The sequence below is a fragment of the Rhizophagus irregularis genome, chromosome 11, assembly GCF_026210795.1.
Source record: "Rhizophagus irregularis chromosome 11, complete sequence".
Taxonomy (NCBI): Eukaryota; Fungi; Glomeromycota; class Glomeromycetes; order Glomerales; family Glomeraceae; genus Rhizophagus; species Rhizophagus irregularis.
This window is the reverse complement of record NC_089439.1, coordinates 2540361-2559360: the sequence shown is the minus strand read 5'-3', so window position 1 is coordinate 2559360 and position 19000 is coordinate 2540361. Positions and strand designations below refer to the sequence as shown.

General features: G+C 26.5%; 5 protein-coding genes across 5 annotated transcripts; 1 reads left to right on the top strand and 4 right to left on the bottom strand.

The window, feature by feature from the left end:
* Positions 1–2699: 2699 nt before the first annotated feature.
* On the bottom strand, positions 2700–4412 carry OCT59_003049 (uncharacterized protein; the record flags this gene model as incomplete). The annotated part of the gene is made up of 1 exon (XM_025329664.2): positions 2700–4412. The coding sequence occupies one exon, from the start codon at positions 4410–4412 to the stop codon at positions 2700–2702; it is 1713 nt and encodes a 570-aa protein (XP_025182909.1).
* Positions 4413–9412: 5000 nt separating this feature from the next.
* OCT59_003048 (uncharacterized protein) lies at positions 9413–10113 on the top strand (the record flags this gene model as incomplete). The annotated part of the gene is made up of 4 exons (XM_066145362.1): positions 9413–9466; positions 9551–9613; positions 9690–9762; positions 9917–10113. 4 exons carry the CDS (start codon positions 9413–9415, stop codon positions 10111–10113), a joined length of 387 nt encoding a protein of 128 aa, XP_065996091.1.
* Positions 10114–10228: 115 nt separating this feature from the next.
* Positions 10229–11878, bottom strand: OCT59_003047 (uncharacterized protein; the record flags this gene model as incomplete). The annotated part of the gene is made up of 1 exon (XM_025315395.2): positions 10229–11878. The coding sequence occupies one exon, from the start codon at positions 11876–11878 to the stop codon at positions 10229–10231; it is 1650 nt and encodes a 549-aa protein (XP_025182908.2).
* Positions 11879–14593: 2715 nt separating this feature from the next.
* OCT59_003046 (uncharacterized protein) lies at positions 14594–16213 on the bottom strand (the record flags this gene model as incomplete). The annotated part of the gene is made up of 1 exon (XM_025331762.2): positions 14594–16213. One exon carries the CDS (start codon positions 16211–16213, stop codon positions 14594–14596), a length of 1620 nt encoding a protein of 539 aa, XP_025182907.1.
* Positions 16214–17133: 920 nt separating this feature from the next.
* Positions 17134–18128, bottom strand: OCT59_003045 (uncharacterized protein; the record flags this gene model as incomplete). The annotated part of the gene is made up of 2 exons (XM_066145361.1): positions 17134–17952; positions 18074–18128. The coding sequence occupies 2 exons, from the start codon at positions 18126–18128 to the stop codon at positions 17327–17329; spliced, it is 681 nt and encodes a 226-aa protein (XP_065996090.1). The 3' UTR covers positions 17134–17326.
* Positions 18129–19000: the final 872 nt, after the last annotated feature.

Here is a 19000-nt window from a genome sequence, read left to right as displayed (position 1 = left end):
TAACCAAATATTTAAACTATCGCACCTTTTTTTTTCATTTATTTATTTTAAATATGAATTCTAAAGAAACTAAACATGCAAAAAAAAGGACACGACAGTAAATAGGAGATGATGAAGAAATTTATGAATATTGAAATTAATAATGATGACAAAAGTGAGAATGAAGATACTTCCCACGGTATTATCAAGACTTTAGGCTTCACCATTATGAGCCAGATTTAAATAAAGGGTCTGGGCGTCCTAAACACCCGTTTCAGTCTTATTAAATAGCACTTGGCCATGGCAGGGTCAGGTCGGATGGTTGGTACTATCACCGGCCGCTTTTGCTAGGGATGCACACACCATTATTTTGCTGCTGAATTATTCAAAAATCTTCATATCTGTTTAGACTATACCTTCAACTCAAAGAAATTTTAGGTGAGAATGAAGATAGTGAAGATAAAAAGTAAAAATGAGGAGTGTAAAAATGAGGATGATTACGAAATGAGGATGATGTGATGATGTTACGATGTTACCCGCATTTAGAAATTTTTATATAATTAGTTTAGTTTATTTCTTTTACAGCTATTTTCATAAGACCTGGGACAAAATAAATTTTTGAACCCGACCGCCGACCCACCGATCCGGTTCAGTTATTTATTTTACAAATCAAACTATCAAATCAGGATCACGTGCCCAGCCAAAAATACCGGATCGGCGGATCGGGGCAGGTCTTATGAAAACAGATGTAAATGATTAGTTTATTAGTAGTTTTATCTATATAGTTAATTTATATGTGTATAGTTTATTTATTTTGGCTGATCGACAACTTGGCCAAAGGACGAATGGATAAATTGTGCTGAATTTTGGGAAAGTATATAAAGGATGGGCCACATACAACAAATTGATAGTTTATTTGATTTTCGTCGTTGTCATTGTTACCACCGAATTTATGTAGATCGACGGGGAATAAATAATGAATTTATAATAATCGGTAAAGAATCGGCAACAAAAATATACAAAAAAATAAATAAATAAATAAATAAAGTACTATTTAAGAAATCGGAAAACAATCGTAAGGTTATTTATTAACAATCGGCCAGGATTCCAACAACACTATTACCTCCTTCGGCGCTCTGTGATATTCGGAAGATCCTTTTTTACTAATGTTAATACTAAACTACTCAAAAATAAACCAAATATCAAACTCCCTTTTGATTTCCTACCCAAACAAGAAAACGATTCCGATCACATGATCATAATAATCGTATGATAACAACATATTAGATTGTCATCCTTCATTCTTATTTTTATTTCTATCTATTATATATATATTGACAAGCACCGAGAAGTATACATGTTTATAGATGCTAGGATATAAAAAAAAGCTAAAATTGCTATAACCTAACCCGTGGGTACGGAGACCCATGAGTCGTCCTGCCTCTTATTTATCATTTACTGTATTACAACTTTCACGTAGATCGTTTGTGGAAGTTTCTTTGCCATCACATGCATGTCATTTTATCACACCATCATATGAAATGAAAGAAATTGCACTTGTTACAAGTTATATCCTGATACTGCAAGTAATGCTGGAAAAATTATTTGATTGGAAAGTCAACAACAATAATGGCTCTAATATTAAAAAATGTATCTGTATCAATCGAATTCCTTGGATTTCACGTTTTTCATGCACTGCACACCTTTCAACTGGTTGTGGGTAAAGGTTTATTGCCAGCAGAAATACTTATTACATGTGCAAAGGGGCAAAGGGACTATTAATTTTCACATCACCACAAGAAATTTGGCAATGGCATGATCCTCTCCAAATGGTGGTGTGTAAATCAAAGACAGTTTCCGATTCTCGTCCAATTGGTGAGAAAATATCTTGCGGTCAAGCGACTTCAGTAGCAAGTGAGCATGTTTTAGTGATGTTGGCTTAATAATTGACCACAAAAAACTTCAATGAAAGAAGCATTGATTTTCTTAAAAGAAATGGTCTTAAATTTTACGTAATATTTTGTATTTAACTCACTAATATTAATGATAAATAAACGTGATAATGAGTAATAATATATAATAAATCTTTTATTTTAAAAAAAAACATAAAAATAAGTCTCGTATATCACGGACCGAAGACACTTGTTTTCAATCTTGTGGGTACCAAATTTCGTGCTGTCCTGCGATAGGATCGATGCTATGCGTAATTTTTATGAGTGGAGCACAGTATCGCTTAGGAAGCCCTTGCGGTACCATTAATATAAATGATGAGAAAATACGAGATTTCTTAGAAATTTGTTCGTATATACAGTATATATCATACAATTACATTGTGAACTTAATGCTCTTATTTATTACAATGTTTGAAACAAAGCTAATTATAATTTTTGTAATTGACTTTCTTCGCGCTCTTAATAAATACTACATTATCTTAGTGTACCCAATCATGTACAGAGTGACAATGAGTGAAAGAAACTTATAAAACCTTATTTTAATAAATAACTTAAGGCGGTAAAATTTTTTTCGTAATTTTTTAGGGGATAGCCAAAAATCTTACGTTACACATATAATAGAAATCATGTGATCCAATGTTATATTTTAATTGGTTACATATTTTAAACGAAATATATTACATATAATTACATCTTACGCTAGACAGAGAATACAAGAAAACTTAATACTGTACTACTTAAAGCCGTAATTGAATCAGAATTTTTCTATTACGCTTCGTAAATTAATTGTATGCCAATTTCTTTAGTAAATCTGAAGTACTCCTGTGGTAAGTTACCATTTCCTTTGATTTCTAAATATTTTAACCTTCCGTTTTCAACAGATTTTTGTAGAAAAAATTTTAAAGCATCATTTGGTAAAATATCATTCATATCTCTAAAATCTCTAAATTGAATAAATTGAAGAAATTTTGGGACATATTCACCTAATTCTTTCAAATTATAGGTATTATATGTTAACCCAAAGCTAATATATATTAACTTTTGACATTTTACAAATACGGGTAATAATTCCCTTGAACTTAATGTCGGAAGGTATAAGTAGGTTAGATTATGCAAGTATTGTGAAATTTTTCTTAAAATGTTGGAATCTTGGTTATAATTTCTTTTATAATTAAGTAACAACTTTACTAAAGTTTGAGAAGAATTTTGGAAAAGAATTTCTAAAAATTTCTCAGGAATATAAAGTGTAGGATAATCTAATGCTTCAAATTCAAATATTTCAAGTTTATTTATACTTCTAGCCCATTGAATCAAATCACCCTCAAGAATGTTACACTTAATTAATTTTAATTCTTTAATATTTTCGATTGATGCCAATGAATTGACAGTACCTTGATCCAAAACTTCACCAAAATGTATATTTCTGAATTCTAACTTAACCAACCATTCTTTATGAACAGCCAATGAAGGTAAAACGATATTATAATATCTTTCTGAGATGACTTTTCTCTGATTATTTAACATTGATAATTCCCCCTCCGATAATATGATATGTTGTAATTTGTTTTGGGAAGAAATGAAATGTGATAAATAATTTGCCTGGCGTTTAGAATTAATTGCCTTATTACCGAATAAGGTTAGGTTGGTTATTGGCAAGAGATTCTTATAAAGATAAATTATACCCGATCTCGGTCTTGTAGGACATTCTATCACATATTGTAAAATATCTTCACCATATAACTCCTTAAGTCCACTAAGTTTCTTTGGTGGTAATGATTCGATCGCCGTGTAATATATATCACGTTGTAATAATTCATGCAACTCAAGTATTGATGAACTGTCATGACAATTCTCACAAAAGAATTTAACGAATTCTTTCATTACGAGCAAAACAAATGATTCTTCTATTAGTGCATTCAAAGGAAGACCCAAACCTGATACATGTTTTGGAAAATACGATGGTAACCAATCATCTTTGTAATGATCCCAAGAGCTTAAATTGAATAATTCTTCGGTAAAATATAGCCCACGAATTAAACTAAAATAATTACATGTTGGATTAGCCCTTTTACAAAAATCATATTTAAGCTCATTATTAAATTTGTACGTAGGAAGATGTTGCTTAAGAATTTCTTCAGGAATGCAACTCATTAAGGTGCGAATAAGTTTATAATACGGTTTAAACGCTTCGTCGTGTTCTTTTTGATTATATCTTGTGTTACAATATCGTATATTATGAAAATTGTGAAATGGATATGCATATAATATTGGTGTTGAAATTTCATACCAATGTCTTGATACCAATGTACAAGATCTCAAGTCTTTGGTAATAATATATGGAATATTTGCATAGGTTTTCTTATTTCTCTTAATTTCATTATTACATGTATTATCAGGAACTTCGTAATTGGAAGGAGAAATATTTCTAGGGGATTCTTCGACGAGAAATAAAAATATTATGCGTAAACATTCTGGTAACATTTTTTTTTTTAAAAAAAAAATTAACGTTGAAAAAAGAAGTCTATTTATTATTATTATTATAGATCTTTTTATTCGTTACGTAAAGTTAATTGTTGATCTACTGGATCGTGAGAATATCTCCGCGGATAAAGAAATTTCATAATATGGAATAAATTTTAAATTAAAACTTGTTTACAAATTTAAACATATAAGGACTCATACTACTTTTTTGTTACCTTTTTAGATTTCACAATAAAATTCCACTACATTTTATAGATGATCGACCAATTAATTTGAAATAAAGAAACGTTGTTAGTTCTATTTATTTAAAAGATCATAACAATATTTGCAAGTAAATTACTGTATTTTAATGAATATAAATAGTAAACATCTTGTTTTTCCTGTAAATTCACAAATATCAGATAAAATAGCTCCATATCGGGTACGGATAAAGCATAGAACGATAGAATTATGATTCTGTTATCTTACATATTTATTTGCGTATGTGAAACATGTGTGGTAAATTTTGATTCGCCAGTTTTTTTAAGATAGTAATGGAATGAATTCAAGTTTATTACCGTTATTAGTATCTTGGATACGCTAATCATTGGTCAACTGACAAATTTTTTATAGTATAATAAGATTCATGCGGTGTTCAAGTAACATAAAAACATGATTGAGTTTCCTGAACATTCCTTGACACCCTTTTTGTATTTCTGAATTTTTAGAGTTCTGATAAGATGGAGATATATAAATTATCATATGACTGTGGGTTAATCTCGGTGGTTTTTTAATAATAATATACTAAGATAATGATTGTTAGATAGATAAACTTAAATCTACTAGTATGATTAAACTGTAGATGGAAATGCAGTTAAATAAATATACACATTTACTCAAAATATATAATTATGGAAATGTTAAAAAATAAAGCGTATATTTTATTGGGCAAAATATCTCACAAATTTCATGAGACCCATCGTTATGAGAACGGTTTTATAAGCTTTAACGAATAGATCTTATAGGATAATATTAATGATTTAACGTACAACATCTTGTAATTTTGTTTATTATTTTTTGATAACATGCTTCTATAATTATTATATTGTTTATAGCAAAAAATTAGATACAATTTAAGATTTGGTAACCGTACTTTTAAATATTACACCACCTGCATCATTAATCCAAATAAAAATTAGCATGTCCGAGTGTAGTGATATTTAATACAAATTTATTTACCGAAGCTTTGGCGTATTTATCGAATTTTCATTTTTAATTTAAAATTGGCATTTATTATGATATTTGTAATTAATCACAAGAACAAGAAAAAAAAATTGTTTAATATATATTAGGAGGAATTATGACGACCACATAATCATTTGAACATTAATGAGGAATAACAAAAATTTTTATGGATTTTATGAAATTTAATAATTTCCATTGGATTTAAATAAAGCAACAAATCATGTAAAAACTAAAAACTAGTTATATTAGAAGCTTTCAATGATTTTATATAAACTGACTATCTCAATTTGTATTTTCACAACTTTCTATTCAGAACAATTTTTAATTTTTTATTTGTGCGACAATAATAATAAATTTATTTATCTTTATTATACAATTGAGTGACGGATGATCAATTCATTCAATTTTTAAAAAGAAATTCATTTGAATATTACATGACGATATTAGGATGTTACGCAGTCTTAATATTTTAAATATATTTGTATTTTCTAAGATTCAAAGGTACCTCCTTTGATATTTGCTTTACTTGATTTATTAGACAATAAATTAAAGCGGATATTATTTTGAATGATGTCTTATTTAATGTTGTACTACTGAAAAGCATGGTTTCTAAGAACGTTATTTGTTTTACCGGAAATTTCCGTGCTCGCTTGCATAGCACCGAAAAAACAAATTCAAAACATTTTACATATGCGTAGTTATTGTCCAAAGGATAAGACGAAGTACCGATGCTAATTTCGGAACAATTAAATAATTACGTATATGAAATAAAATTGGATCATTTATTACAAAAATAACGTATTAAAATTTACGATCATTGAGGTATTTATTCTCTTTAATTTTCATTTATTAAAATGATTATATTTCGTAACAACACCAGATCAATTAAAATATGGTTACATTTCTTAATACTCGCATTATAAGGCATTGATTTCAATAGCAACAATAAATTGGATAATTTGGTTTGTTATAGTAAAATGAATGATTAATTTAACTTTTGACAGTCTGGTTGTTAGAATTATTCAACTTATCATTTTATAAAAATTTTTTATTCGTTGTATATATATTACTTTAGATCAATAAGTTTATTAAATTGAAATTTTCAGGATAATATACTATTGACCTTTCACATAATAATATACATAATATACATAACTACAATCTTACTATGATAAGCTGCTTCATGTAGAAACGAATGCTATACACAAGAATACAAACTGCTATGCATATGTGTATTTATGATCGGGAAATCCGTTTCAATACGATTTATTGCGGTGGATTGGTTTACCCATTCAGGAAAAATTGTATGAAATAAACAAAATGGTAAATTTTGGTAATTTTTTTTGTATTTTATTTAGTGCGACCTTACGTGCGAGTCGGGGAGTGAGACTTGAAGAAAACGATATAAATAATAACAAAATGAATCCAATCGCTACTAAACCATTACTAATAAGTAACGGAAAGACCACAATCAATGCTCTATATATTTGATTTTTAATTTAAAATTATAATATAACCGAATTATCCGATCAATTCATAAATTATTTTATTTTTCAAAAAACATTTTTTTCTTTGACAAACACAGAAAAGATCGAAAGGGAAAAAAAGAAAAAATATTTCTTTGCATCTCCAACAAATATAAATACTACTATTTCTAATTAGATTTTTCACTCTCCCTATAAAAATGAAATGTTTTATATTTTGTGCTCATGTGTAAAAAAGTCTAAAAAAGCACCATTTTGTCTGATTTATGTCTTATAAAAAAACCAAAAATTAAAACAAATGGTGCTTTTTTAGACATTTATTACACATAAGCACAAATATAAAACAAGCTTAACTCATTTCGTTTTTATAGGGCCTGGGTAGGACCCATATATATATTTAGATGTCAGGAGATAATTATATAATAAGTGTACGCAGAGGTTTTTTTTAATAAGGTTAGTACACAAAATTAACGCCTACCATTAAATATTTGGAAAAAATAAGCAAACTAAACCCCTGACTTTTTATTATAATATGCATTATTGTAAAAAAAAAAAGAAAAATATCACAATTGTACCGTATTGTTTCAATTATATCTTTCAGCCAATTATACTATTGAAATCATTTTATAGCGTAAAAAAAAAAGAAAAAAAAAATATTACAATTGTACATATTGTTTCAATTATATATTTCGGCCAATTATACTATTTAAATCATTTCATAGCCGTGTATATAAATATATATACCGTATACTACCGACTCTTTTCTTTCGGGTTATTTCACCGACAATCATTTCACCGACAATTATCTCACCAACAGACGTTTACCTTCACCAACAGTTTTGAAATCCTACTCACCCTAACCTTATCCTACCCTAATCTGCGTCTCAATAATAAATGGTCAAAGTAGTATTCCCATTTACATATATAATAGCTACAAAAGAACAGTCGTATCAAATGTGTCGATGGATCAATAGATGTAATAGTCATAGAGAGCACACTGCCCTCCAGTAAACAGCGGTGGAGAAGTATTATACATGTAAGATTATTTATTTTATGATCACTCTCGGCATTGTGGTGAGTCTTAATTTCAATCTTTATTGCGAATGTTAATAGCCTTAGTGAAACAAATGGTTTTAACAATTAATTTTACGTACTTATCCAGGAATTTTCTTCATTATTAAAATTGTAGAGAGTGTTATATTAACGCAATTTCTACTTATATTACAATTACAAAAGTAATATTAATTTGGACAATATTCCTGACATACTCTTCGTCCCTTCGTGCTTACTATATGGTGTACCCAAATTGAAAAGAGAATTTTTATCACAATTCAAGTCGGCAATCTCCTACTGGTAAATTTTTAACTATTATGTAATTAGAAGAAAAACGAGATGTAGAATTTTAACTTTACATTAAAATATGGAATATATTAATAATAAGATATACGATCATATAACTAGTCAAGCGAAATTTGGTATTGAATTACATTAATAAAAATATTAATCATGATTGACAAAAATATCTTTTCGATCTTGTTAATAAGCAGAATTCTAATGTCCATTAACTTTTTAATACTAGTTTAAAAAAATTAGGTTCAAAACGTTCAGGATATATAACACTAGCAACAAATAAATAGTGAGCATTTTCAAGCATGAATATTAACAGGTTTCACCATACTCATTGGACCTATAGCTTGGTAAATATACGGTCAGATGATCTCCGATAATTGGACTCTCCAGAAAGAAAACAGCAAGAGATGCATTATTATTTGATATTCCAGAAGTATTATGGAACAGCGACTTTGGAACCAGACAAAGGACACGAACTTTTTACGAATACGATGAATTAGGCAGTTAAGGGACAGCGCAAGCTCATCGAGTATTTAAATTCAGATAGTAGCAGGAACAATCTTTCGACGCCTACCAATGTGGGAAGCCCCATAAAAAAAGTCGATCCGCTTTTGACGTTATATCACGGAATTTATCGAATTATTTACACTTTCCGTGAATGGATCCATTTTTTGCGGAGTTTTTGCATAAAATTCTTTATAGGGATATAACTAATCAAGTGAAATTTAGTATTGAATAACATTAATAAAAATATTAATCATGATTGACAAAAATATCTTACTTTTCGATTCTTGTTAATAAGCAGAATTCTAATGTCCATTAACTTTTTAATACTAATTTAAAAAAATTAGGTTCAAAACGTTCAGGCTATATGACACTAGCAACTAATAAATAGTAAGCATTTTCAAGCATGCATATTAACAGGTTTCAAATTTAATATAAATGGAATCTCCTCTAGAACTTTCTTCCATACTCATTGGACCTGCCTATAGCTTGGTAAATATACGGTCAGATGATCTCCGATAATTGGACTCTCCAGAAAGAAAACAGCAAGAGATGCATTATTATTTGATATTCCAGGAAGTATTACGGAACAGCGACTTTGAAACCAGGCAAAGGACACGAACTTTTTACGAATACGAGGTGAAAAGTTTCAAAATAATTAGACAGTTAAGGGATAGCGCAAGCTTATTGGATATTTAAATTCAAATCGTAGTAGCAGGAACAATCTTTCGACACGAATTCTGGGCATAATGCTACTTTACCTGTTCCTTGGTGGGAAGTAGTAGTAGGTGCGTTAAGAGACGGTTTGCGTGGTAATGAGTTGCTTACTATTGGGTTGTAATTTCATTTTTTAATATTACACTTGATAGCTTTATTGTAAATGTAATTGTTGGTTTATGCGTCTTTTTTCAATTAAAAAAAAAAAGTTTCTCGATTATACAGTATATTACTTCGAATATATCATGGAAATTTTTTGTAAGAATGTCATTCGATTTGGCTATTTTTCCTCTCAATGGATCGCTCTTTTCGTGCGTAATTTAACATATACATTCAGTTGTACTGATATGCTTTATTGTAAAATATTAAATATATATGCATTACATGAAATTAATATTAATATTTATTGTTTTGTTTTATAATTCTAATAAATGAGAGATTAAATAAAAAGTATTTAATTCAAAATTGATTTGATTATTAATGCTTTACTATCATCCACCTTAAAAATATGTTCTAGTATTAATAATATACCAGACCTCATTCTTTAATCAACTCCATACCAAATTCTCTAGCAACTTTAAAATATTCTTGATTAACGTCATCACACTTTCCAATAATTTCTAAATACTTTAATTTACTATTACTATTTATACACTCTTGAAAAAAACATTTCAATTCATTACTACTAAAAACTAAATAATCCATCTCTTTAAATTGAATTTTTCTTAAATTTTTTGGTATAAATTTACCTAAATTTCTAAAAATATTTTCCCATGATCCATGATCTGATAATATTGTACTAAAATAAATTAATTTAGTACAAGATTTAAATATAAGAATTAATTCATCAGGAAAAATTTTAGGAAGTTCTAAATGAATTAATAAATGAGAATAAAATGGAATTTGTTGAAATACTTGATTATGTTCTCTTTTATAATGTAATACTAATTTAGTTAAAGTTTTTGAAGAAGATTGAATTAATTGAACCAAAAAACCTTCAGAAATAGTTGGAATATAATACGCCACAAATTCAAATACTTCAAGCCTTGTTAAATTTTTTGCCCAAGAATTTAAATTATCATAAATCTCTCTACACTTATATAATTTTAATACTCTTATATTTTTAAGTAAACATAATGAATTCAACGCCTTTTCATTTATTTTATTAAAAGGTATATACTTAAATTCCAATATTTTCAAAGTTTCACTTTGTGTTGATAATGAATTAAAAACTATATTATAATTATTATCAATATTATCATCACCAAAAAGTCTATTAATAGCGTATACCACTGAATCACGTTTATTTTCTGATAATATAATATGTTGTAACATTTTTTGTAATGAAATAAATCTTGATAAAGAATTTGCTTTTTCAATAGAATTAATTTGTTCGTTATAAAGTAAATTCAATCTACAACTATAATTTGATAAAGCCAAATAAAGGTCATTTGGTGGTGATCTAACCTCTTCATTTCTACCAACATAATTATTTATATAATATAATTCTTTTAAATCACGCAATTTATTTTTTCCATTAAAATCATTAAAAGTTAATAATTCAATTATACTATTAAAAAATTCATTATTTTGTATAGTAAAAGGAAAATCCAATGTTGTTAAATTATTACAATTTTTACATAAGAATTTTAAAAAATGATTAATAATAGGAATTGATATTTTTGAAAATTGATTTTCTGTTATATTATTATTTGAAATATAAGGGGGAAACCAAATCTTTTGATAACGAAATAATTTATAAGTATTTGATAATATTTTATCAAAAATTAATCCACGAATAAATTTAACATAATTAAAAGTTGTTAAATTAATAGTTTCTTCATTAAAATCAAATAGATTAGATAATTTACTTGAAGAATTTGATAATATAATTTGTTCAATATCTGATTTAGGAATACAACTTATTAATGTACGAATTAATTTAAAATATGATAAATATGTTTCATTATGAAAATAAATGTTTGGATAAGCAAAATGACGAAAATGATGAAATGGATAAGCATATAAGAAAGGTGTTGATGTTCTACACCAATGTCTTGATACTAACGTACAAGAATGTAAATCTTTAGTTGACGTGTAAGTGTAAGCATCTCCGGATGAATTTTTATCAAGAAGGTTTAAGAAAATCTTTTCTAAACATTCTGAAAGTAAAAATGATGCAAACATAACCAGTTTTTTATTTTAATTTATTTTATAAAAAATTAAAATCGAAAATGATAGAAAGAGAGAGAGAAAAAAAAAATCATTTAAATGTTCATAAGCCAGTTTTGAGAAACGTTGCAAAATAAAAATGCTATAACCGTAAAATGTTAATTTTTGCAGTCGATCATTGGGCGTATTCACAAATTTGGTATAGTTAATTTTAAGGTAAGTTTGTCATATGACATATACATTATTTATTTTTTTTCCTCGTCAAATTGATCTGCGTTTTTTTTTTATTCAAGATAAAGGTATGAAATGAAATTTTATTTGATAAAAGATTGAATGAATCGAATTACAATTATCAATAATGAGATATGGAAGAACTTTTTTGATAGAAATCAAAAGTTATAGTATGTTTAGTATATTTTTAGAAAATAATTTAAAAATCTATAAAGGTAACATTTATAATAGATCGTTTTTATATTTCCGGTTTGGTTCCGTGTTTTTCCCGTAGATATCATATATCCCGGAAAAAATCCTGTTACATGTTGTCTGGGTCACACAGTCACGTGTTTGATCACGATGTAAGAGTGATTTAATTATTAAATTTTATAAAAAAGGTTATTGTTCTCGTTTTTAAATATTCAAAAACGGAAACACGTTTGATAATGTTTATTTACGCAAATACAATTCAATCGATTGAATTATCTTGTAACTCAAAAAGTACAGTAGTATTTATTGATTATAGTACGTTTTAAGCTAAATTGAATCGGATTTGCTATCGACGCCCGTTACAACACGAACCCGACGCTCACAATCCCGGGTTCCTGACCCGAAAATTCAAAATCTCGAAACCACATTTTATTCCCGACATTAATTATCCCGATACTCATTATCCTTTTTAATGTCAAGTGCAGATTGATTCTTAATTTAATTTTTACAATAAAACTCTCAATATTTGTAAAAAAGAATTATACATCAATAATAATACTTGTAAAAATATTAATTTTTAAAATAAAAATTAATTTTTGCGAAGCATTTTACATATAATAATATAATAAAAAAAAGGTTTTGTTTTTTATCTCACCCACGAAATATCGCATCCCCATATAAAGCCTTTTGATATACTAAATAAAATTGTAAAGAAGACAAAAATACGCATACTATATCAGATATGGGTTTTAAAAGTGTCACAATAGGTACATAAAGGTACATAAAGGTTTGCGCCAAAAATGTAAAAAAAATCAAAAAAATAATTGAGAATTAGGAAATTTGGCAAAGATCGGCGAATTATTAAAAATTGCCAAAAAGGGAGGGGAGCGCATATGCGAAAAAGTATTAAAAAATATTTAATTTTTGTGTTGTATTATCTGTTATTAAATATAAAAGAATAAATATGTATCTCGCACCCCTGTATGATGCTTAAATTTCGCATTTTATAACAAAATTGGTAAAATAATATACAAACTTTTTTAAAAAATTGTACAGTATGTGTATTTTTGCCTGCTCTGTAAGTTTACTTAAAGCACTAAAGATGGTCATTTTTTACTTTATATTTGACAAAATTATTTTTCCGTTAAGTCACATGACGTATGACGTATTTAATTCTGGCCAGAATTAAATGATCACATAAAAAATATCCTTTTTTGGAATAAAAGCGAGATTTAAGCAGGGCTGGATTTAAATTTATCCATTAAAGATTAATAAAAAACATTATTTTAAAATAAAAACATTTTCTTTTTGCGAAATATTATAAAAAATTATTAAATATTAACAAAAAATATTAATTTTTTTAAATATTAATAAAATTATTACAAAGTATTAAAAAGTAATAATATAAAATTAAATAATGTATGTAAATGTCGTGATAATAATGAACGTAATGTAGTTTCGAGATTTTTTTCGGGATTGTGAACGTCGAGTTTAACGGGATTCTGATCGTCGAACGGCTCTCAATTGAATCACATTTATACATGACAAAGTAAGAACGTAGCGGTTGAGCTTCCGTAAATCGATTACTCTTTGAATTGATATAAAAAATGGGCAAAATTAATTTACTTTTCGCATAAAGACTTGATGCTTCTACGGCCATCACAATCATTATTGTGAATAGATAATATAAAATGTCGATCAATAAATTACGGGATTAATTTTCTAACTCTCAAATTCATATATTAAAAAATCGATTTTTTCTTGATCGTTCTATGATCTTTCCGCAATAATAAGCTTTTAATAATACTGTATATAATCGTTTTACAATGTCGTCATAAATAATTACGAACAAAGAACTTCAAAGAATTAATTTAAGTAACATGAGAACTAGGAGGAAACGTCAAAAACTTTGTTCAGACTGTAAGGAAACGAACGACTGCAATAAAATAGAAGTCCTCCCATAAAACAGAATAATTTTCTATCTTCAATGCAAAATTCACTTTAAGCAACGTCTCGATAAGACTTTACACGTGATGCTGAGAATTTTTTTGTGTTTAAAAGTCAGTAAATATATAACGCAACAATTTTATAAAAAAAATAAAAATAAATGTAATTTATTAAAAAATCTTTACACTTTTTTTCGCTTTTTCCACCTCTACTCTATCGAGTTAATAGTAAAATTCGGTAAAATTAATAATACCCAAGCTTTTAAGATTATTTACAACTGCGCATTTACAATCCTTCGTCTAAAAATTCGTATAACGATCGACTCAAAAAAAAAATGTACGGGCGAATAATTATATACAATTACATAAAAAAATCCATGCTTTTTCTTTTGATTAATTGCACACCAAATTCTCTAGCAACATCATAATACGCTTGACTAATTTCTGTTCTGCCCAACTTTCCAAAAATTTCCAAGAGTTTTAATTCGCTACCATTATTTACACATTCTTCAAAAAAAAGTTTCAAATCATTACTATTAAATAACAAATTATTCATAACTCTAAATTGAATTGTTTGTAATTTTTTTGGAATAAATTTACCAAAATTTTTAAAATAATCTCCCCATAAAGAATCTTCATCACATTCCGTTAATATTATACTAAGATATTGTAATTGATCACATGATTTAATTATTGAAATTAATTCACTTGGAAAAATTTTAGGAAGTTCTAAATGAATTAAAGAACGTGAATAAATTGAAATTTGATTAAATAATTGACAATCTTGATTATTTACTCTTCCATAATTTATAATTAATTTAGTTAAAGTATTTGAAGAAGATTGAATAATTTTAATTAAAAATTCTTTTGAAAAGTTCGTATATTCATCTAATACTAATTCGAAAATCTCAAGTTTTGTTAAACTTTCCGCCCAAGGATTTAAATTATCATTTAATTCTTTACATTCATATAATTTTAATTCTCTAATATTTTTAAGAGAACATAAAGATCTTAAAACTTCTTCATTTATTTTAGCAAATGATAAATTTGTAAAATATAATTTTTGTAAACTTTCACATTGAGTTGATAATGAATTAAGAACGATATTATAATTATCATCCAAACTATTTCGTATATAATGGTAACGTTCTGATAAAATAACTTGTCGTAAATTCTTTTGTAAAGAAATAAATCTAGATATTGAATTTGCTTTTTCAATGGAGTTGATTCCTTCATTACAAAGTAAACTTAAATTACAAATATTATTTGAAAGAGCCGAGTAAAGATCTTTTTGATCTTCATATTTACTAATATAATTTAATTTTTTTAGATCGCTCAATTTACTTCTACCATTTCTATCCTTGAACGTTAATAAATCAATGGTACTATTAAAAAATTCATTGTCTTGTATTGTAAATAGAAATTCTAATATTTGCAAATTATTAGAATTTTTACATAAAGATTTTACAAGATAATTCATTATTGGGATTGAAATTTTTGAAAAACGACGTTGCGTCGTATTATTTTTTGGTATATAAGGGGGTAACCATATTTTACGATAATGAAATAATTTAAAAGAATCAGTAAATGTTTCATTAAAAATTAAACCACGAATAAAAGTAATATAATTAAATGTTGATGATGGATAAGTTGATAAAGGAGGTTTTTTATTAGAACGGGAGAATAATTTATGTATATGAGAAAAATTTGAATTTATAATTAATTCAATCTCAGATTTTGGAATACAATTTAATAAAGTACGAATGAGTTGAAAAATTTTTGAAATATGAGAATCAGAATAAATTACATAATGAAATGGGTAAGTATATAAGAATGGTGTTGATATTCTACACCAATGTCTTGATACTAATGTACAAGGGTATAAATATTTAGCCGACATGGTGGCAAAAGTGTCATCATCATCAACAAGGTACAAAAAAACTTTTTCCAGACATTCTGAAAGTAAAATTGAAGCTGCCATGGTTAATTAATTAATTAAATCAAGTAAAAAACAAAAAAAAAAAAAGATTTTCGCTAACAAATAATGTAAACGTTTATTTTTTTGAGTCAATTATTTTTGTTGAACAAATGTTCTTTATAAACTCGTATTTGTTCGGCGATCTTTTCCAAATTTTTTATGCGGCTTTAATGCTGCTTACAAAATTACTCATTGAAACATGTATTTTATGCATACATATAAGCACGGTATATTAAGAAATATATACGTGGTAAAAAGAATTTAAATATTTATAAATTTTCGTTGGGAAAAAAAAAAAGAATTTTATCAAGGAAGATAATTCATTGGTAAATAAAAAAAAAGACCTTTATTTTCTTGTTTTTTAATTAATTATGCCAAGAAATAAAACAGTTTTGCTTTTTATAATAAATGACACCGGTTTTTTTGTTATTCGTCCACATGTTTGTGGAACGTGACGTATTTAACTATAAAGCAAGTTTGTTAATAATATGATTTGATGGATAATTTCTGCCAAGAAATGAATGAATCGGAGTTGAATGATCCGACTCCGAACGGTCCGAAAATACCCGAGATTTTTTTCATAATATTCATAATGTGGTACATTAAAATGTTACACATTAATACATAAAAGTCCTTTGTTTGTACTAATAATAAAAACTAATGCGACTCACCTGATTGTGAGTTTTTTTACAATTATCCCAAATAAAGGATTCTGGCTAAAAGATGAGGCAAAAAAAATTGAGTATTCTCATTGTAAGATTGAAGTTTAAATACGACAAGTAAAAATCTAAATCTATAAAGAGATTAATAAATAAAACCGTTCACTGTTCATATATTTTATGATCCGATAAATTTTTATCAAAATTAGATTTCTCCCACCCTAAACTTTCCAGGTTAGAATTGGGCCTCTAAAACACGTTTTTACCGTATTGACGCACGTATCAAAATTGATTTTATTTATAGTATTAAAATAAACAAAAAAAAATTTTAATTTTTTCTTTTCTATAAAAATCGAACCAGACGTGAAATTTGTGGCGTCTATTATTGTTGTAACTCGAACCAGCTATGAAATGACTCTATAATATATATATCTATCTATATATTCTATCTATCTATCTATGGTGACTTGAAAGTTTGAATTTTTAATTCTATATCAAATTCTTTAGCAATATCAAAATAATGTTGACCAAAAATAAACTTTCCTTTTATTTCTAAATATTTTAAATTTCCATTATTATTTCTGCAATCTTCAAAGAAACATTTTAATGCCTTGCCACTTAAAATATAAGCGTTAATCTCTTTAAATATAATTTTTTGTAAATTTTTTGGAATAAATTTTCCTAAATTTCTAAAACTCATTTCCCAATCTCCGTCATCTGATAAAATTGTACAAATATAAACTAATTTAATACATGATTCAAATATTTTAATTAATTCATCCGGATAAATTTTGGGAAGGTCTAAATATATTAAAGAATTTGAATAAATTGATATATGTTTATATAATTGTGTGAGTTGTTTTCCTTTTCTTTTATAACTTATAATTAATTTTAATAATGTATTTGAGGATGTTTCAATTAATTGAATTAAAAATTCTTCTGAAACAATTGAATTATAACATTTAACAAATTCGAATACTTCAAGTTTTGATAGATTTTTTGCCCAAGAGATTAAATTATCCTCTATTCCTTTACATTCATATATTTTTAATTCTTTAATATTTTTAAGTAAACATAAAGATCCTAAAGAATTTTCATTAAATGTTAAATATTTAAATTCTAATATCTGTAAACTTTCACATTGTGTAGATAATGAATTAAAAACGGAATTATAATCACGATATCCACGTTCAAATTCACATACGTATTCCGATAATATAATATGTTTCAAATTTTTTTGTAAAGAAATGAATCGACATAATGAATCAACAGATTTGAATCCTTCATTATATAATAAATTTAAATTCCAAATATTATTCGAAAGAACCAGATAAAGATCTTTTTTTTCGTTATCTTTAACTACACTATTTGCATATAATTCTTTTAAATTTCTCAATTTATTTTTTCCAATATAATCCTCACAAATTAATGATTTAATCATATCAAACCCAATTTCATTATTCCTTATTATAAATGGAAGATCTAACACTGTTAAATTATTACAATGTTTTAGAATATATTTTAATAGGTGATTTATTATTGAAATTGATATTTTTGAGAATTTATTTTGTGTCTTAATATTTGAAATATAAGGGGGTAACCATATTTCACGAAAGTAAAATAATAATGTATCAGAAAGTAATGTATCATCAACAACTAAACCACGTATGAAATTAACATAATTAAATGTTGTTGAAATATCAAAAGATGATGTAGATTTTTTATTAGAACGAAAGGAATTGGATAATAATTTTTGTATGTTTGAAGAATCCGTTACTGATATAATTTGTTCAATTTCAGATTTTGGAATACAACCTAATAATGTACGAATCAATTTAAAATAAGATGATTTGTTCGAATTATTCGAATTACGATGATAAAAATAATGAAATGGATAAGAATATAAGAATGGTGTTGAGATTCTACACCAATGTCTTGAAACTAATGTGCAAGAATGTAAGGAATGTATATCTTTGGTTGATTTATGATTACGATTATTATTATCTAAAAGGTTAGAAAAAATCTTTTCTAAACATTCTGAAATTAAGTGTTTCGCAGCCATAATAATAAAGGAAAATTTTTTCTTCTAAGAATGAAGGTACGGATATTTATTATGTATACGCAATGTGGA